Here is a 21,827-nt window from a genome sequence, read left to right on the forward strand (position 1 = left end):
CCCGACGGCACCGATTTCATGGCCTTCTCAACTATTGAAATTGACAACAATTAACATGAACTTTTTGAACTTTTAAAAATGCTATTTGTTCGCATAGTGAGAGGAGTTGTGTAACACCTTTTACAGCTTAATACTAGATTAAAATGATTGCGGAATTAATATATAAAAATGACAATTTTTTAAGGAAAAGTAACAAGTAAATTCAAACACATTTTAAAAAAATTCTCAAATGTATAGACTTAGCTTGAGTGACATTGAACTGTTAAGTAAAAGCCTTTGGGGTTAGAATTTTATATATAAAAAAAAATAGTTTGGAGGGGAAATTTTATTAAAAATGATCAGTCAAGTTCATTGACAAATATTAGTCATTGATATATTTATAAATATTTTACTCTAATAATATAGTTATCAAATAAAATTCAACCAAAACACAAATATATACAAAGAGTGAACCAAAATTAAAATTTAAAAAGATAAAGTTTCATCATCATATCCTTTTAGGAACTTTTTTATTTATAAAAAGTAATAGTAAAAGTTTATAAAATTCTAAGAACTAAAAGAATAATTAAGTCAAAATTAAATTATGTTCCCTTTTAATTCCTATTGTCTATTTATAGAAATTAAAAGATAATTATAGAGATTAAAAGGAAACGAACATGATATGTATAAAGATTAAAATAAAATATTTTTAATTATAAAGATTCAAACATATATAATTTTGTCTTTGTATCATTTGGATTTCTACAACTTGAGATAAGTTTAAAATATTAAATTGAATTGTCTTAACAGAATGTCAATTTTAACTTTAATTCTAATTTTCTCTAATATCTACGTTGAATTGTCTGAGTTTCTTCATGAAAAATGTATACTTTTATTTAAGATTTTCATTGACACTAAGACGCCTTTATCACATTATGAGAACTTGAGTTATGAAAGTTTTGATCTCTCTTGCTCCAAAAATTAATCACTATAGCAATTATACACTTGAAAATACTTACCATGTAACAGATTTGAAAAAAAAGAAGAAGAAGGAAAATATGCAATGAAAAGAATAAAAATTAAATATCTAAGCAATTAATTAGAAAGTAAATTAAACAAAATACTTCCAAAATATCAGCTAAAATGTAATGCATTACTTGATAAATTAGTTGGAAACTTAAACAAGATATTTGTATTAATATATCTAAGTGTGTCATAGATGTTTATATTATATGGTGGTACAACTAGCACTTTGGACGCTTATTTACTTTCACAATAAGAATGTATAGGTTTCTTTTGGACGCATGATTAGTTGATCAAAATACATAAATTTTGTTATCATGATTTTATTTTATTTTTTACTATTGTCGAGTTATTATAGAAATTATTTATTAAAGTGAGATTATTTTAAAACAATTTTCCACTTTGAGATAGTTAATACAAGGACCAAGTGATACGTCTTTATGCATCAAAAACTTTTAATTTAACGGCTAAATCTTTGAAATTTAATATAAAATATGAATTATTGAGTTGAGCAAGTGTACCAAGACTTACTCTTGGAATAAGTGAATCATTTCTTTCTCTCTCTCTCTCTCTCTCTCTATATATATATATATATATATATATATGAGGAGAGTTATAATAATATTGGTGTAAATTTTACTAAGTATTATACCACTCAGTAAATTTATTTTAAATGTAAATTTTGTAAATTCAACCGTTAGATTGAAAGTTCAAATCAACACCGTGCAAAGACTACCTCAAAGTGAAAAATATAATTATATGTAGGGATGTCACTTGGTTGACCAGCAACACCATGTGATGACTACCTCAAAGTGAAAAATTATTTCAAAACAACTTTACTTTAGTAAATAATTTTCATAATAACCCCCACAATGGTTAAAAAGTCCATCAAAACTTAGTATTTTAGAGGTCGGACATTTCACACATCCTTAATTCAAGATCAAAACCATATTGTCACCACCTACATCACAAACATCATTGCACCCACAACCATTTTGACTATGTTAAGTCAGACGAAACAATTCCTAACAAGGTTTTGAATAAGACAAATATAATACATATTGTTATGTCTAACATTTGTGTTAGTGTTTCAGAAAAATATAAGTACAGACAAGTTGAAGAACAGACGACACATGCTACTTCTTAGAACCAAGATAAAGGAAGGAAAGCTTCAAACATCAGACGAAAAGGTCAAATGAAGCCAAGTCTAGCACAAGAAGGAAAATGATCAAGCTTCAGACGATACAGCCCACAGATGAAACTTCTTCAAATACCAAACGAAGATAAGTCAAGGAAAAACATAAAATGAGGATCAGACGAAGCAAAGTCAAGTGATAGATGAAATACGACATGAGTGTCAATCGATAATGGATCAAATACCAAACGTAAGTGTGTCAAGCACAACCTAAAGCGCAACATAAGGATTCAGACGAAGGCTGGTCAAGAATCAGACAAAAGTCAACTACATATCAGACGAAGGATAGCATAGACTGAAAAGCATTCCAGACGGAAATGAAATCTTTCTATTTATAATATTGACCAGACCAAAGGAAGTCAAAGCATTAATGACAAATGCTCAGACGAAGATCAAGTCTTGAGATGCACATGGACTACCAGACGCAGACGAAGACTATCATGCAAGCATTTGAAGAATCAAGTCTCAAGAGACAATTCAGGCATCGTCTACAATCATACAAAGAGCTCTCAATGTGATCGCATAGAAAAAGAAGAAGAAATACAAGCCCAAAAGTGAAAGCATGCATGTGTCAGAAAAAGTAGATTACTTTTTCAGATAAAGACAACGCCTCTGCAGCTACGATGACCGAAAAAGGACAAAAAATTCCTAGGTCATAGTTAAAGTTAGACATTGCAGCTAACAAAACGTAGAAAACTTCACGCAATTTCTATAAACAGGAAGCAACATTTAATGCAAGATCTAATGCATTGAATGAAAGATCGAACTAGTCATGAACGACTACATTCTGCTTTAACGGACACTTGCAACGGACAGATTTTATAGAGATTATATATATGTCATGACTTCAAACCTGGAAAGGTTGGCGAAGAGTGATTCCAAGCCCAAGAAGTAACGAAACCAGAGACAGAGCATACATAGTCAAATGTACATTATTGTATTTATCTTTGTTGACTAAGGATTTCTAAGTGTAACTTAGGAACATAAACCTTAGTGAGTGTAGTAAATCTTTGTATCCTCTCTGTGAGAGTAAACCACACACTCAAAACAAACTATCTATCATTTGTAAAGCCTGAAGAAGCTAGGGAAAGAATATTTGTATAAGCTTGGAGAGGTTTGTCAAAGAATCCTCACTGAGAGTCTGAAGAGGCTGAACAAAGAATACTAACACTAATGAGTGAAGTTAGTGGGCCAGGAGTGGTCGATAATCCTCATTGAGAGCCTAAAGAGGCTGAACAAAGAATACTAGCGCTAATGAGTGAAGTTAGCTAACCAGGAGTGGTCAGAATACTCATTGAGAGCCTGAAGAGGCTGAACAAAGAATACTAGCGCTAATGAGTGAAGTTAGCGAACCATGAGTTGTTGATAATACTCGGAGACCAGGAGTGGTCGAGAATACTCACTAAGAGCCTGAAGAGGCTGAACAAAGAATATTAGCGCCAATGAGTGAAGTTGGCAAACCAGGAGTGGTTGATAATATTCGGGGACCAGGAGGGGTTGAGAATACTCACTGAGAGCCTGAAGAGGCTGAACAAAGAATACTAACGCTGACGAGTGAAGTTGGCGGGCCATAAATGGTCGACAATACTTGGCAAACCAGAAGTGGTGATAATACTTGTACTTAATTGAAAATCTAGTGAAACTCTTCAATTGAAGGAGACTGAACATAGCTTAGTCTGAGCGAACCAGTATAAAAATCTTTGCACTATTTTACTTATCTCAGACGCAAATTTATTTATTTGATATTTCATACTAAAAATCTTACTCGTTGCTTATTTCACACTACAACAACTTTCAGACGAAAAACATCTCTTGTTTAACTTATTACTGCAAGAAACACTTTCGTGCAGACGATAAAATTTGCAGACGTAAAACACTTTTAAATGTTTTATTAAAAGTAAACGAGAGATGCATCTTAAATTTGAAAACTTCAGTATGAAATATTAAAAAGCCTTTTATGCGAAAAGATTTTCTTAAACCTTCACACACACATATTCAACCTCGCCTTCTATATGTTTTTCCTCTAACTTCATACTACTACCACCACCATCATTTAACAACATCACAAGATCAACAACTATCCACATTATCTCTTTTCTAAAAAAAAATGTTTGCAACTAATTACTAATTACTAAGTATTAAACATGACATGAAATATAAATATTAAGTACAAAATTCTAATTATTAGTAATTTAAACAAGTAATGATAACAATTTTACAATTTGTTATATATATTATTATAAATTTAAGAATTTAATAAGTATACAATATCCATATAAAAAAGTTATACTATTAATTAATAAAAATTTATTTTAAAATAATTATTATTGTGACACTCATTCTATCCCAACAAATATAATATGAAAATATAAGAAAATAGTTCTCCAACTCGGTAAAATAGTTCAAAATTAAAATACTCTCAATATTCAAATAATTTAAAACAAATATTTATAAAATATAAGTTCATAAATTTAACTACCAAAGAAGTATAAAATATAATTACAATAAAATGAATAATCTAAAATCCCTTACCCAGATATCACACTATCAGAGCAATCACATGACTCAACTATTGACACCTTGAATGTAACTCATGTTCGAATCTTCCTTATTTAAAAACAACCACAAAACATACACTGAGAAAAGAAGACATTCATATGAAAATCACAATAGGAAATTCCCAATCTCAATTTAATATAATATGCAAACACAATATCCATCATTCAAACATGCTTAACATCAACAACTCTAAATCAACCCATTCCACTATCTCATCATAAATGATATATACACCGTGTCACACATCTAGTACTGTATCACGCACATGTCCATGCTGATGCATCACACATCCAACATTGTGTCATGCACACGACTGTGCCAATGCATTCCATTATCGACACAGTTTCACGCACATGACCGTATCGACACATCTAGTATCGTATCACGCATATGATCATGGCCAAACATCACATAACCAACACTGTATTAGGAACACTTTCGTGGTGACGCATCTCACGTCCTACACCGTGTCACGCATACAACCGTGCCCAAACATCACATAACCAGCACCATATCACGCACACCCTCGTGCCGATGCACCTCATGTCTCGTACCGTGTCACGCATACGACTGTGCCCAAACATCACACCACATTTCACAATCCTACTCAATACCACATACACAACCAACATTTCCACATAAACCAATAGGTCATGCACATATCTTATAATTCATAGTTGATTTGCATCACATCCAACACTCACCAAAATATATATGTATAGCATTTCATAAGCAATCAACAAACATTTCATAATTTACACAATATTGATTCAGATTTGAGCCTGGTGAAATTACAATTTTGCTTGGTGCAACTCAACCCGAGAGCTCCTGCTCTTGGTCATGCCTGACGAAATTTTAATTTTGCTTGACGAGATGCAATCTAAGAGCTCCTGCTCTCGCTTGGCGCTAGGAAATCGTGCCCAACGTTCATGTTTGGCAGAAACCTCCTCAAGGAATTGCTCTCGATGAAATCCTAATTTCGGTTGGCATAATTATTTTGGAAATTTACATTCATCCTATGAATGTACACCCGATGCTAGGAACTAGGCTCAGCACCATTGTGGATTTTTGCAACCTAGAAAACACGAACAACATGTACCTAACCCCACATTCATCATATAATCACTCTTTTTACATTTTAATCGGTCAAAAGTTATCATACTTACTAAAAAATACAACAGCATACAATAATTACCCAAAAACACGCATCAATCATCCTGATCTCAATTTCTCTGAACCCTACCTAGCCTATAGTCACAATTTAAAACCATTTCGTCTCACATCCCTTGCATCATTTTCCAACAATCAATATCAAAATATGTCTAGAAAACTCACATAGAACTTATTGAAATCATTAAATATCCAAACAAAAAATATATAAAATTTCTCAAAATGCTAGGGAACTCTTCCTCTACCCATTTTCTCATGTAACTTTGCGTATAAAGATCCTTCTTTTCTCGTACCTAGCGTTGATGGACTTAATTTAAGATAAATCCAACAAAATAAATTTGACATCAAAAAATACAAAGTTAAATACATCTGTCATATCAACACAAAGAAACAATATTATAAAAAAAAAGTAACCACAAGGGTTAAAATAATTAAAAAATTACATGAAAATAACATGGTTTATCTTAAACTATAAGAACTAAAAAAGATTAAAAAATAATTATATATAGTAAAAATATCTATTATGAATTATAAAGAGTAAAAATAAAGTAAGTAAAGCTATAAGAACTAAAATAGTATTTTAACCAAAAACAACAAAGAGTTGCTTGTTAAACAAATTAAAAAATTGAATTTTTAAATTAAAATTAATTTAGACAAACATATAAAAAAATTAGAAATGTATTTACTTTTATTAAAAAAAATCATTTCTTAAAAAAAGTTTTAATGATATTAGATATTTTAATTTAGACTTTTTGATAGCTTACAAGAAATTCCATTGTATTTTTTAAAAGAAATTTATATTAGAATAAATACGACCTCATAGAAGGTTAGAAGTTAGAACTAACTATTAACCTTTTCTTTTAAGGATTTTCAATGAGATTATATAGATCATCTACTTCATTCTTAAAGAAAGATAACATAACATGAAAGTATATAAAGTACAAGAGAAATTGAATTTGATTACAAGTCCTACAGTAGGAATGAAAAGATTTAACTAATTATATCACATTTAAATTCTAATTTTATTAATGTATTATTATATTTTAATATTACATCAATTTTTAATAATTAAGATTTTCGTGTGAATTTTATAATTTTTTTAACTTTAAAATTTCAATAATTTAAAGTTGATGTAATTAATATTTTATGTTTACATTACTTTTTTTAAAATTAATACTATTATATCATATAATTAACATAATTTTAATTGTAAAATTTGTATATGAAGAATTTTTAAGAAAAAAAAGTTGTAGAAATTGTTATATATATATATATATATATATATATATATTGTATAAAGTGTACGTCAGTGTGCATTAGTTGTTCCTCTTAAATTAGTTTATATATATGAGTGTTTTAATAAGTATGATTTTGAGTGAAGATGAAAATTCTCTACACAATATAATAATAATAATAATAATAATATTATTATTATTATTATTATTATTATTATTATTATTTTATTACATATTAGTAAAAAATAAGGGATTGTCTAAAAATATTTTTATTTTAAGAGACAATTTTAGTATCTTTATAATTATTAAGGTTATACAAATATCTCCTTAATATTAAAAATTGGTGTCAACAAAAGTTACATAGTATAATTAACATTAGTATAAATATGAATATGATTTAAGAAAATTGTTAGAGATTATACTCATTTTGTATTTAGTATAGATTAATTTTATATATTAAATTAATATATAATATAATTTTGAACCAGTAAATTCACTAAAATTATAAAATATATTAAGTATTATAATAATATTTTATGCTAATATTAAAACTATAATTAAAATTTTGACATTCAATTTTTTCTTTTATTTTGATATATTAATAAAAAATATAATATAATATTTTTTATATGATTTTATTGAAAGAAGTTTTTGAAGGAAAGGAGTTCAAAGTTTTGAAAGCAAGAAAATTGTTGCAAAACTTCTTCTCTTTATATTATTAATTCTTCTCTTTATATTATTAATAGATTAATAAAAAAAAGACACTTATAGTAAAATATTGTGTAATTCTTGTTATTTCATAACTAATTTTAAGAATAAAATTATATATTAAAAAACTTTTATAAAAACTATTGTTGTGTAGTTTTATTTTCATTTAGAAGATTAAAATTGTAAAAAAAATAATGTGTGTGTACAAAACTGAAAAATTATATTTTTAAATATAAGTATACATTGTATATTTCTTTTCTTTTATAATATTTTTTTAAAAGGATGCAATAGTCTAATTACAGCGACCAATTAATTACACATCTGCATTTTCCTATCCAACCAACCAAAATCAACAACAACCCAACCCGAAACAGAAAACAAAGCACCCGAACCCGAGATTTGACCCACCCACCCACCAGTTTTTCTCCTCTCTTTCACCAACACCCAATTTGTATCGAATCGGATCCGAGTCCAAACATATCCTCTTCGGGTTTTCTGTCTCTCTCCTTTCTCTTCTCTTCAAACCCTATCATTTTCTCTGGACCCTCCGATCGGACTCAAACACCCACCGCAACCACTACCCTCTCTCTCTCTCTAAGTAAGATTCTTTCTCTCTCTTCATTTCAACTTTCATTTTCCCCTTTTCTCTGAACCTTCAATTGCGTCTTTTCATGGTTCAATTTGTCATCTAAATTGCAAAAGAAATTTGCAAAATTTTTCTTTGATTTCGAGAGTCTTGTTGCAGACATGACAAAATTTTGTGTTATTTTATTTTTTCTTCAATTGACTGTGGCTTTGTTTTTTTTTTTTTATTTAAAGGTTATGTTAGTTTGAATTAAGATATGTCAAGATTCTGATCTAAACTGATCTAAACTCGGGCTCTTGCTGTATTTTGCTGAGTATGTCAAGAATGAGATTTATGGTTGTATTTAATTTGAGTAGGGTTTAAATTGTGGTTGTAATTGTGATCATCATCACAGTTGTGTTGTGGACTCATGTAGGCTAATTGCGGCTGATGTGGTCTGTGATCATAGCCTGATGTGGCTGCAAACAGCCGTAATTGAGATGATTGAGATTTGAGACTCTGCAACATCCCGTGGTATGTTTTGCAATTTAAAACCTAGCAGTACTGTAACTGGTTCAGGATTTTAAACTCTTGTGGTCTTGCCTTTCTAAATTTTGCAAAATTTTGGGTGAGGGAATTAAAGCCTAAGTTTTATCCCTCTATGTCTTTGTCCCTCATTTGTTTTCCCTGGAAGAGTGTTAGAAACACTCTTTCTGACACACTTTTCTATTAGTTAAAATTTATTGAAAACTATAAAATCATCAATACATAACATGTGAGACCCGCAAAAAAATATCATTTTCAGTAAATTTTAACTGATGAAAATGTGTTCGTAGCATTTTCTTTTACCTTATTCAAAGAAGGGTGAGGCCGAGCCTTGGCACAACAGCAAGGTTGCTGGGTTGCTAGTTTATGACATGGAAATCAAGAGTTTGAACCTAGAAACAGTTTGCTTGTGTGGTAAGAAGAATGTGTATATTTACTCTCCCCAAACCCCACTTGGTCTGAGCCTTGTGCAGAGTTGCTCCTTTTAGAGGAGGGTGGCACGGGCACCAGCCATTTGATTTTATTCTACCCAGTCATCCTCAAATACTTTGCTATTTAACAAATTTAGAATTTGTGAGTTTTTTGTCCTGCAATTTTTTGGGTGATGGACTTATCACTTAGTTTTGTGTGATGTGCAGAGTGTTGGTAATCTGAAGCCTATGTGATGGAAATATCAAATGATTCAGGTACTAAGAAATCCAAAAGGCTGACATCTGTCGTCTGGAATCACTTTGAAAGGGTTAGAAAGGCTGACATCTGCTATGCTGTCTGTGTGCATTGTAAAAAGAAACTTAGTGGATCAAGTAACAGTGGAACTACTCATTTGAGAAATCACTTGATGCGATGTCTGAAAAGATCAAACTTTGATGTATCTCAACTGCTTGCGGCAAAAAGAAGGAAGAAAGACAATACCATCAGCCTAGCAAACATTAGTTTTGATGAAGGTCAGAGGAAAGAAGAATATATAAAGCCAACAATCATCAAGTTTGAACAGGAGCATAAAAAAGATGAAATCATTAACTTTGGAAGTAGTAAATTTGATCAGGAAAGGAGTCAACTTGATCTTGCACGCATGATCATATTACATGGATACCCATTGAGCTTGGTTGAACAAGTAGGATTCAAGGTCTTTGTGAAGAACCTCCAGCCTCTCTTTGAATTTCTTCCAAACAGTTCTGTAGAGATTTCTTGTATGGAAATCTACAGGAGGGAGAAGGAGAAAGTATTTGATATGATAAACAGACTACATGGTAGGATTAATCTGTCTATCGAAATGTGGTTGTCAACAGAAAATTCCTCGTATTTGTGTCTATCTGCTCATTATATTGATGAGGAATGGACATTACAGAAGAAAATCCTGAACTTTGTCACACTTGATTCTTCTCATACTGAAGACTTACTTCCAGAAGTGATTATCAAATGTCTCAATGAATGGGATATTGACTGCAAGCTTTTTGCCTTGACACTTGATGATTGTTCCATCGATGATGACATCACTCTTAGAATCAAGGAGCGAGTTTCTGAGAAAAGGCCTTTTTTAAGTACTCGACAATTACTTGACATACGCTCTGCAGCACATCTCATAAATTCCATTGCTCAAGATGCCATGGATGCATTACATGAGGTGATCCAAAAGATTCGAGAGAGCATAAGATATATTAGAAGTTCGCAAGTATTGCAAGGAAAATTTAATGAAATTGCTCAACATGCTAGGATTAACACTCAGAAGCTCTTATTTCTTGATTTTCCAGTTCAGTGGAAGTCTACATATCTCATGCTGGAAACTGCGCTAGAATACCGCAGTGCTTTCTCTCTCTTCCAAGAACATGATCCCTCCTATTCATCAACTCTAACTGATGAGGAGTGGGAATGGGCTAGTTCTGTTACTGGATACTTAAAACTTTTAGTTGAAATTACCAATGTATTTTCAGGCAACAAATTTCCTACAGCTAATATATATTTCCCTGAGATTTGTGATGTCCATATTCAATTAATTGACTGGTGCAGAAGTTCAGATAATTTTCTTAGTCCCATGGCTTTGAAGATGAAAGCCAAATTTGACAAGTACTGGAACAAGTGTAGTTTGGCTTTAGCTGTAGCTGCAGTCCTAGATCCCCGGTTCAAGATGAAGTTGGTTGAGTACTACTACTCCCTAATTTATGGCAGCACTGCTCTGGAGCGTATCAAGGAAGTTTCTGATGGTATCAAAGAGCTTTTTAATGCGTATTCCATCTGTTCAACTATGATTGATCAAGGCTCAGCCTTGCCTGGCAGCAGTTTACCTAGTACTAGTTGTAGTTCTAGAGATAGGTTAAAAGGCTTTGACAGATTCCTTCACGAGACATCACAGAGTCAGTCTATGACTTCAGACTTAGACAAGTATTTAGAGGAACCAATCTTTCCTCGTAATTCTGATTTTAACATATTGAACTGGTGGAAAGTCCACATGCCAAGGTACCCAATTTTGTCTATGATGGCACGTGATGTTCTAGGTACTCCAATGTCAACTCTGGCACCGGAATTGGCATTTAGCACTGGGGGCAGAGTGCTAGATTCTTCTCGTAGTTCACTAAACCCAGATACACGTGAGGCTTTAATATGCACTCAAGATTGGCTCAGAAATGAATCTGGAGGTACCTAGTTATCTTCTGCCTTTTTCCACCTGTAGAATAATGTTGATTTATTGCTTATTCTGATGCATTATTTTTACTCTGACTCTTATCAGATATACTAAATCCATCCCCAATCCACTCTGCTGTACCTCTTCTCATCGAATGAAGTTACTTTTTCAAGGTATGCTTCTGTAAAACTTGTGTCATGTTCCTAATCTCTCCGCATTTCATTGTTGAGCATTTTGCTTTCTACTTATTTTTGGTATGTGCTTGTGTTTCAAGGGTGATGGGTCGGTTACCAGTTCATGAATAATCATTACCATTTTTTTAATAATGTCAGGTCTTATTGAAGAAGCATCTTAGAATTCTCAAGTTTTCCTTTGTTCCCTGTGTCATTTATAGCTGGGAAGTGATCTAGCTTGCAAATATTCTGTGAAGATGCACTTGTATATTCTTTAGAACAACAATGTAGATTTTTTTTTTTTTAAATTTATATTTATAGATCTCTTTTCCGTTAGATGTTTTCATTGGACTAGCATTAGGCTGAATCTGATTTTGTATAGAGGGTTGCATGCCCTTGATATCAAAATCGCTCCTTGCCTGAAAGTTTTCTTTTGCTTCACTGTTCATACAATAAGGTTGCACAAAATGAATGATCTTAACGAATGAAGATCTTCATGGTGGCATGGTTTTAACTGTCATTACATCCCCTCTATCAAGTGAAGATTTTAATTTATCTACAATTTACACCAAAACTTAGATCATATTGTCATTAAATTTCCATATCAAACAATTACATATAGGTATTCTTTCTAATATTAAATAAATAGCCTACATGCACATAATGTTTTAGAAATTGTAGAAGAATGTTCACGTGTCACTGTTTTGAAGGCTTAATTAAAATAAGTGTAAAAAATTTGATTAACTAAAATAAGTGTAAAAAATTTGATAATTTATTATTATTATTATACTGTTTTCATTAGAACATGTAAATAAACCGGACTATTCATTTAACTTTCAAGTATAATCTAAATCATTTACTCATTTAGTATAACACTAACGGGCAACAATTTTTCAATTTTTCAATTTTTCACTTCCGTAATTTTCTTTCCCCAAAAAAGTTTGAAGGAATAGAATCAATTGATTTATGCAATTTTCTTCACAAAATAGTTTGAAGGAATAGAATTAGTTGATCCAAGAAAATTTGTTATTAGAAAAAATATCAATGTGCTGGTGTTTTTAGGAACCATAATGGGCAATGGTTAGGTGGATTTCAAAGGAACCTTTTATCATCAAACTCTATAGTAGCTGAGCTTTGGGGTGTGCTTTCAGCTCTTCAAATGGCTCAGTCCAATAATATGAATTTTGTTTGGTTTGAATGTGACTATCTGGTTGCTGTCAATCTTATTCGCTAGGGATGCAACACTAATCATCCTCTCATTGGAAAAAGAATAAGTCTTGGACTATCAAAATTTCAGATGCCTATTGTGAGGTGAACTTGTTTGCTGATTGCTTAGCCAATATGGCACATGATACTGATGTTGGATTCCATACTATTACGAGCCTTTCTCTCCCTAGATTTGCTACATTTTAGTTTTGTTTGTTGTGGGCCTCCGACCGTCTTAAAACTATCGAACAAAAGTAAAACTGTCGTTGGAATTATAGTCGGACTTGGCATTGTGTTCAGTCCACCCAACTTTGGGTTGGTTTAGGGTGTATTTTGTGAGGGTTTAGACTAGAGACTAGAGTCACTTGCATCTTATATATATAAAATCATATCACTTAAAATTTAGTTCAATTTTTTTTTTGTCTTTTATTTTATCATAAAAAATTATTTTGAACATTTGTCTTTTAAAAGATTCATTTTGTTCTTTTAATTTTTAATTTTGTACTCTTTAAACACCTTTTTAATTTATTCAAAATATGGAATTTGTTTTATCATATTAATTAACTACATGTAAACTATGCAATTAAATTAATATCTGAACTAAGAAAGTCCACCACGACAAAAATTACTTGAAAGGTGAGTTTCAAACAACTAAATTTTAATATTAGATTTTTACTGATTATTTGTGGGACTTCTCACATTTCTATATTTCACTGATTTTTATTCAAAGATTGATTAGATTATATATTTTTCATATAAGTGAAGATAGTGAAACTCTTGAATTAATAAAAGAAAGTTTTAAATTATATCTTATTTCTATATTTTATTTTCTATATGAACAATTTTTTTTTTATCCTTGTCATTAGTTATCTGGTAAATTTGTTAACTTTAGGTAATGAAATTTTTTGACTTAGTGATTAAAGGTTTTCTTGGGATACGGGAGTCAACCCAGTGCTCTCATATTTAATTGTCATCTGTTTTAAAATAATGTTATTTATATTAAAATAATATTTAGTCAATAAAAGTTATACAATATCATTAAAATACTGTATGAATCATGTCTATAAATAAAATTTGGTACATTAGTTGCTTTAACACTATCACAAAATCAAAATTAAGACCGTATAATTATAAGAAATTTAAAAAGATGTTTTTATCATACATAGTTGTTGAGAGTAATTTTGGTGGTAGAGACCCTCTCCCCTTTTTTGTTTTTTTTGTTTTTTTTTTTATCTTCCACCTCTTTACCATGAAAAATATTTATCAAATTTTTTATGATGATTACCAAAATTATTTATTTTGATACATAATTATATTCTTTCTATTTCTAAAACTTGAAAGAACTTTTTTAAAATTCATCAATTAGTCACAACAATCTTAAAGAGAAAATTTGATTGTAAATTAAAATTCCTTTTTATAAAATATTTATGATGAAAATAAAAATTATTACTTTAGATATTGCTAGTAATGAGATTGAGTTATCATTTCCTAAATTTTGTTTTTGCTGTGGCAAAAAATGAACATCGGTGGTCATAATAAATAATAAATTGTTTTAAAGAAGCTAATATGTATAACTAATTGAAAATGTTTATATAGAGGTAAAGAATGACAACCTATTAAACATTATCATTCATATGATTCATCAATGATGGGAACTCATGATAATTAAATGTTTTGTTTTCACTTTTACAGTTTTGTAAAGTTCCTTATTCCTTTAAAGTGTTACAGTGATATTTTATTTAATCTTTTAATACTATGAGTTCGTTACTATTTGACCAAGTTTTTCTTTTATTTTTTGTTGAGAAGAAAGTCCACTTCCCAATTGTTTTTATCTCGTTCACGTTGATCTTGTTTTTCGGAACTGTTGCCATACTTGTTCTATATTTTGCAACAAGATGATAGAGAACCAAATAGCCCAAGCCCAAAAGTGAATAGGCCCAAACGTGTCATATCCAAACCTTGTTGGATGAGAGATTATGTCTAGTTATTAAGGTTTTATTTGGCTTTTAATAATTGCTAGTCCTACACGTGTAGGGATAGATTACATGGTTATTTTACATATATATTGTAGTGTTTATCATGGAGAAGGGCATGAATGAATTTCCTGAGTTTATTTTCTTCTTAGTAGTACTAGTGTAGCCCTAATTCTCTTTCACTCATTTATCATTTGGTGCTTTCATCGTCGTTCTTCATGCCTCCAAAAAAAGATGCGGACTCCAAACAAGGTGATGATGTTATTTCTGCTTTATCTGCCCAAATCAGTGCTCTTCAATCTCAAATTGAACAACAAACCCTTATCCATGATACACGACATGATTCATTGACATCCGTGATTGGTTCTATGGTAGATCGTATATCAAACCCTACCCAACCAAACCCTTCATCCCTTCCTTTCTCCCATACCCAAAATGCCTTTATCCCTTCTTCCCCCACCTTTTCACATTATCATCCGCCCTTCATACCACCATCATTATCCCAACCTTCACAAACCCTTCCCAGTACAAATCTTTTATACACTGCCCCTATTATTACTACCCAAAACCTTCCTCCACCTTTTGACACCTCTGGCCCCTTTACATCCCCTATTTCAAGTTCGGGCCCACCACCCTTTATTCCCACTGTTCCTCACCCATCTCCTTATCCTTTTCCGCATGCACTTCGTCCACCCAAATTACAATTGAATCAATTTGACGGTCTCGAGCCCTTGGATTGGTTGTTCCAAGCAGATCAATACTTCATGTTTTATCAGATTCCGTGGGAACAACGTGTTTCTATATCCGCTTTTTACATGAAAGGAGAGGCACTTAGCTGGTTCAAATGGATGTTCAATAACAATCAATTGGGAGATTGGACTTCTTTCAGTAGAGCTTTACAGCTCCGTTTTGGCCCCTCTTCTTACGAGAACCATCAAGCGGAATTGTTCAAACTGAAACAAGTAGGTACGGTTTCTAAGTACCAATCTGCTTTTGAAAAGTTAAGTAACCAAGTTTGTGGGTTGCCTCCTGTTGCATTTATGAATAGTTTTATTTCAGGGTTAATTCCTGAGATAAAAAATGAGTTAGCAATCCTAAGGCCCCAATCTGTTTCGCAAGCTATTGGGTTGGCTAAATTAATTAAGGCTAAACTTCAAGATTCCATGTCACGTCCACATCGTACCAATCCATCTCCGACAAACCCATCCACCCGCCATAATCAGACCGCCCCATCTATTAGTGTTTCACAAGCCTCCACACTCAAATCATCCATTTCTACGTCTTCCTCATCCTTACCCATCAAGCGCCTTAATACTCAACAAATTCAGGAACGCCGTGCTGCTGGCCTTTGTTACAATTGTGATGAGAAATTCTACCCAGGCCATAAATGCAACAAACCCCAATTTTTGTTACTTTTGTGTGATGAGGAGCCTAATCCTGGGCTAGAAATTGCAGATCAATTACAAGACCAACTTGAGACGGAACAGGTCTCCCCAGCCATCCACTTTCAACTTTCCAGCCATGCACTTACAGGGTCTCCATCATCGCAAACCCTCAAGTTTCGGGGTCACATTCAAGGCTTTTCAGTGGTGGTTTTGATTGATACGGGTAGCTCCCACAATATTATACAACCACGCATTGCCAATTTTCTTCAGCTTCCATCTGTTCCTACACAACCCTTCAAGGTTATGGTGGGAAATGGTGACCACATTTCCTGTACACATTATTGTCCCAATGTTCCAATTTCATTTCACCAAACTAGTTTTCCTGTTCCGTTATACATCTTACCAATTGAAGGTGCTGATGTTGTTTTGGGTCTTGCTTGGTTACGTTTGTTGGGACCTATCATGGCCGATTTTTCAATTCCTTCCATCACTTTCACTCATCAAAAGAAACCCATCACCCTCACAGGTGAACCCTTCCATAACCCCTCGCCCACTTCCTTCCACCAGCTTCGTTCCCTTATACATCAAAATTCTGTGGCTTCATTTCATTACCTCACCATGGCCCAACCACATTCACCCTACTGTCCTCCCAATATTACCATTCCTACCCTAGAGACTGAGCCTCCACCACCATTTTTTTCTTCCCAACTTACCAATTTGCTAAATTACCTTGATAATATTTTCCAACCACCTAAAGGTTTACCTCCAGTTCGCCCTCATGACCACCACATACCCTTACTACCAAATTCTACCCCAGTTAATATTCGACCATATCGTTACCCACATTCTCAGAAATCCATCATGACTACCCTTATCTCAAATATGTTACAGGAAGGCATTATTACTCCTAGCATTAGCCCCTTTTCATCCCCTGTTATTCTTGTTAAAAAAAAAGATGACACATGGCGCTTTTGTGTGGATTATCGAGCATTAAATGCCATTACAGTTCGGGATCGATTTCCAATCCCTACAATAGATGAGTTGTTAGATGAATTAGGGGCAGCACGAGTATTTTCTAAGATTGATCTACGCTTAGGTTACCACCAAATTCGAGTTATTCCATCAGATACTCATAAAACTGCTTTCCGTACTTTTGATGGCCACTATGAATTTCTAGTGATGCCATTTGGGCTTTCCAATGCCCCGTCAACTTTCCAATCTGCAATGAATGATTTACTAAGACCGTTTTTGCGAAAATTTGTTTTGGTTTTTTTTGATGACATATTGGTCTATAGTGAATCATTTTCTGCACATGTCACTCACCTTCGTTCTATTTTGCAGCTCCTACATTCTAATCAATTTTACGCCAAGTTACCTAAGTGCGTTTTTGGTGTTACAGCGGTTGCTTATTTAGGTCATGTTATTTCTAGACAGGGGGTTCATCCTGACCCTGAAAAAATACAAGCTATCCTAGATTGGCCAGAGCCTCGTTCTCTCACGGCATTAAGAGGATTTTTGGGTCTTACCGGTTTTTATAGGAGGTTTATTTGCGGTTATGCAGCCATCTCCACTCCCCTCACCGATCTCCTAAAAGCTACTCAATTCAATTGGAATACAAGTGCTCAACAAGCTTTTACACAATTGAAATCCCGAATTACTTCTACTCCAGTCTTGGCTCTCCCTGATTTTACTTCTTCCTTTGTGGTGGAAACTGATGCTTCTGCAACTGCCATTGGCGCTGTTTTATCTCAAAAGGGCCACCCAATAGCCTTTTTTAGCAAGAAACTCTGTCCAAAGATGCAATCTGAATTAGTATATGTGAGAGAGATGTTTGCAGTTACTGAGGCGATAAAGAAATGGCGACAATATTTAATTGGGCATCACTTTCAAATTATTACTGATCAACAAAGTTTAAAAAACTTACTCTCTCAAGCTATTCACACTCCAGCCCAGCAGAAGTGGGCCACCAAGTTTCTTGGTTTTGATTTTGATATTTTTTATCGTCTTGGGAAGCACAATCTTGCTGCTGATGCTTTGTCTAGGCCTGACCCTCCTGCATTGTTGGTGTTAGCTGTTTCCAACCCGGTGGTTCCTTTTATTGCAGAATGGAAGACATATTTTGTTACTGATCCTGATGGCATGGAAATTAAAAATAAATTGTTGAATGATCCTAAGGGTAGAGACATATATACCTTCCAGAATGGCTTGTTGTTTTTTAAGGGCAGGTTATTTGTTCCTAATGTTGCTGATTTTCGTCGTAAGCTGCTTTTGGAGTTTCATGCTACCCCGTGGCTGGTCATTCTGGTGTTAAGCCCACATTGAGTCGCCTGACTGCATCCTTCTATTGGCCCTCCATGGCTGTAGATGTTCGCCAATTCATTCGTCACTGTCTTGAGTGCCAACATAATAAATACCCTACAAAAAAAACCATTGGGATTACTTCAACCTTTAACCAGCCCCAACAGAGTTTGGGAGGACATCACCATGGATTTCGTGACCCACTTACCTAGTTCCTTTGGCCACACCACTATTTGGGTGTTGTGTGACAGATTAAGTAAATATGCTCTCTTCCTCGCATTGCCAACAAAGTTTAGTGCTCCTCAGTTAGCCCAGCGATTTTCGGTGGAAATTTGTAGGTCCATTGTTTCTGATAGAGATCCAATCTTTATCAGCACTTTCTGGAAGACCCTTTTTCGTGCTCAAGGTACAACATTGCGATTTAGTTCGGCATACCACCCTTAGACGGATGGCCAAACAGAAGTGTTGAACCGTAGTTTGGAGGCATATTTGCGCTGTTTTGCTAGTGATCTGCCTCGCTCTTGGTATAAGTTTTTGCATCTGGCTGAGTACTGGCACAATACCACCCTCCACACTAGTATTGGAACCACTCCATACCATGTTCTTTATGGCCGGCCTCCGCCTTCCACGGTGGACTTCATTCCTAGTTTGTCCGCTCCCACCTCAGTTGCAGCTATTCTACGTGAGCACAAACACATTATTAGCATTATTAAGGCTAACTTACATCGCACTCGACAAAGAATGAAAGCTTATGCCGATCAGAGTCGCCAGGATTTTACCTTTCAAGTGGGAGATTGGGTGCTTTTGAAACTCCAGCCTTACCGTCAAGCTTCGATTTCTCGTCGTTCTTCAGCAAAGTTGGCAAAGCGTTTTTATGGTCCTTTTCAGGTGCGACGCCGCATCGGACAGGTGGCGTATGATCTTGATCTTCCATCTTCATCTCGCATCCATTCCGTAGTCCATATTTCTAAGCTTCGTCCATACCATGGCTCAAGTCCTCTGGAACATTACAAGCCTCTTCCACTGCTTTCGTTTGATAATGAAGAAGACCATTCACTTTTCAAGGGTGGTCATAATGTTTTTCCTTCGTCAAATTCATCTACACCATCGACCCTTAATCCTACGGCTTCAATTTTGCCAACGGATCCACCAACCAACTTTAATGTTGTCCCATCAATGTCTCCCACCAAGGAAGTCCACGTGCAACCACCACTTCATGTTTCTTCGTTGGATTTGGTACCAAGAAACACAAATACATCTCCGTCGTCCAATTCTTCAATGATCTGTGCCATTCCTCCCTCCACTTACCCGCAGCTGCCACGTCATGACCTTGAGGACAAGGTCCCTTGTGAACGGGTCGGAAATGATAGAGAACCAAATAGCCCAAGCCCAAAAGTGAATAGGCCCAAACGTGTCATATCCAAACCTTGTTGGATGAGAGACTATGTCTAGTTATTAAGGTTTTATTTGACTTTTAATAATTGCTAGTCCTACACGTGTAGGGATAGATTACATGGTTATTTTACATATATATTGTAGTGTTTATCATGGAGAAGGGCATGAATGAATTTCCTGAGTTTATTTTCTTCTTAGTAGTACTAGTGTAGCCCTAATTCTCTTTCACTCATCTATCACAAGATCACTCATGTAATACAGGAAAAAGTTGTGAACAAACACAATGAGTTTCACCTTTGGAAAGAGAAAAACACACAAATCAATTAATGTTAGTTTTATTTTATCTTCTTATATATCTTTATCAATATTTTTAAATTGAATAATTCATCGAATCGATCAAGATATTAATTCAAAATTTAATAATTTAATCATAATTGAACTGTGATTAAATTAATATTAATAAAATAATAATTATTTAAATAATACATAAAATAATATTATATAAGTATAATATTCTAATTTTATAATACTAAAATTAAAATAAAAGCATTATTTTTATTTCTTTAAAGTGCATGTAAAAATTAATTATAATATTTAAGTTTAAATTTTAATAAGATATAATAATATATATCACTTTTACATTTAGAGTAGAAAAATGTCAAATTAATATAATATATGATATAAAATATGATGATATAAAAAATTATAAATTAATATAATATATGATGATATAAAAAATTATAAATTAATATAATATATGATATAAAATATGATGATATAAAAATAACAAAATTTTGCAAATTCTTTCATAAAGAGAGTAAAAAAAAATTGTGTCAACATATACTAAATCATTGAGGGGAAGATGATCAACACTCATTAATTAGTCACAATAATCGACACGTGACTCTAAGAATGTTGAATCCAAGAATGAAGTTCAATGAGTATTGAGTAACAATGAAGTTGTTTGTTGACTAAAATATGTAAGACTTGCATATGTTGCTCCTTCCCCTCTCATTTCTATTCCTTCCCTTTCTTCATTCCTTCTTCCTCTTTGAACCTTAAATGGACTAAATCCCCCTATTTCCTTCACTCTTCACTCTTTAGCTGAAATTGATACATTGTTGGTCTCATTTGCAAGTTGCTGAACCTTAGGAGTGCAAGGAAGTCGTTGAAGTTTTGTAGTCATTCCTCAATCTTAGAGTCATGCGGACACTTCTTCTTCTCCTTTCTCTTTAGCTTGGAGTCGGATTCTCCTTCTTCTGAGGTTAGGGAAGCTTCATACATTTATTTTTCCTTGAAATAGTTGAGTTGTTGAGTGCGGATTGAAGTTAAAATGGGTTTTGGGTTGGAATAGAAAAGTGATGATTTGCGATGATCCTATAGTTGCATGTTGTTGTTCTGAGTTGCTTTTAGCTATTTGATATAGTTGTAAGTGTTTGGAGGTGGTTGCATGTGTTGAAAATTTTGAGTGCAGGTTGTAGTTCAAAAATGGTGAAGAACATGATGCCCTCTATCATCAAACAACTGAGCCATTTTAAAGGGTTGAGCCCTTTGGAGGCTACGTGACAGGGGAGAATCCTTAGAGGCAAAGCGCTGAGTGCTTTGGGAGGCGCCGAGTGGTTGGGTGCTTTCCAAATTAGACTTTGTTGTCTTCATGAAAGTTGTAGCCTTGGATGTTAGCTTTCCAATGGCCTAGAATCACCCAAAAAAGAGGTCTATAACTCCAGTTATGACCTTTTTAGTGAGCAAAGGTCAAGCTATTAGGATTTAGGCTATCTGTTATGGTTTTTACATTTT

The 21,827-nt window shown here is 33.3% G+C and overlaps 2 protein-coding genes across 5 annotated transcripts; both read left to right on the plus strand.

Moving 5' to 3' along the window:
• The first annotated feature begins 8,309 nt into the window (after positions 1-8,309).
• Positions 8,310-21,556, plus strand: LOC109798838 (zinc finger BED domain-containing protein RICESLEEPER 1). 4 transcript variants are annotated; one of them, XM_029271391.2, is made up of 5 exons: positions 8,310-8,467; positions 8,871-8,968; positions 9,619-11,613; positions 11,706-11,773; positions 21,505-21,556. In XM_029271391.2, the coding sequence occupies exons 3-4, from the start codon at positions 9,645-9,647 to the stop codon at positions 11,756-11,758; spliced, it is 2,022 nt and encodes a 673-aa protein (XP_029127224.2). In that variant the 5' UTR covers positions 8,310-8,467; positions 8,871-8,968; positions 9,619-9,644; the 3' UTR covers positions 11,759-11,773; positions 21,505-21,556. The 4 variants fall into 4 exon arrangements, with proteins under 4 accessions (XP_029127224.2, XP_020214828.2, XP_020214829.2 ...); XM_020359239.3 differs by lacking the exon at positions 21,505-21,556 and adding an exon at positions 11,933-12,293; XM_020359241.3 differs by lacking the exon at positions 21,505-21,556 and adding an exon at positions 11,933-12,293 and having other exon boundaries at positions 8,331-8,467; positions 8,850-8,968.
• LOC145950357 (uncharacterized) lies at positions 15,171-18,659 on the plus strand. Its single transcript, XM_083061447.1, has one exon. The coding sequence runs from the start codon at positions 15,171-15,173 to the stop codon at positions 18,657-18,659; it is 3,489 nt and encodes a 1,162-aa protein (XP_082917573.1).
• Positions 21,557-21,827: the final 271 nt, after the last annotated feature.

This window comes from Cajanus cajan, chromosome 8 (genome assembly GCF_000230855.2).
Source record: "Cajanus cajan strain Asha chromosome 8, NIPB_CcT2T_4, whole genome shotgun sequence".
In the NCBI taxonomy this organism is placed as follows: Eukaryota; Viridiplantae; Streptophyta; class Magnoliopsida; order Fabales; family Fabaceae; genus Cajanus; species Cajanus cajan.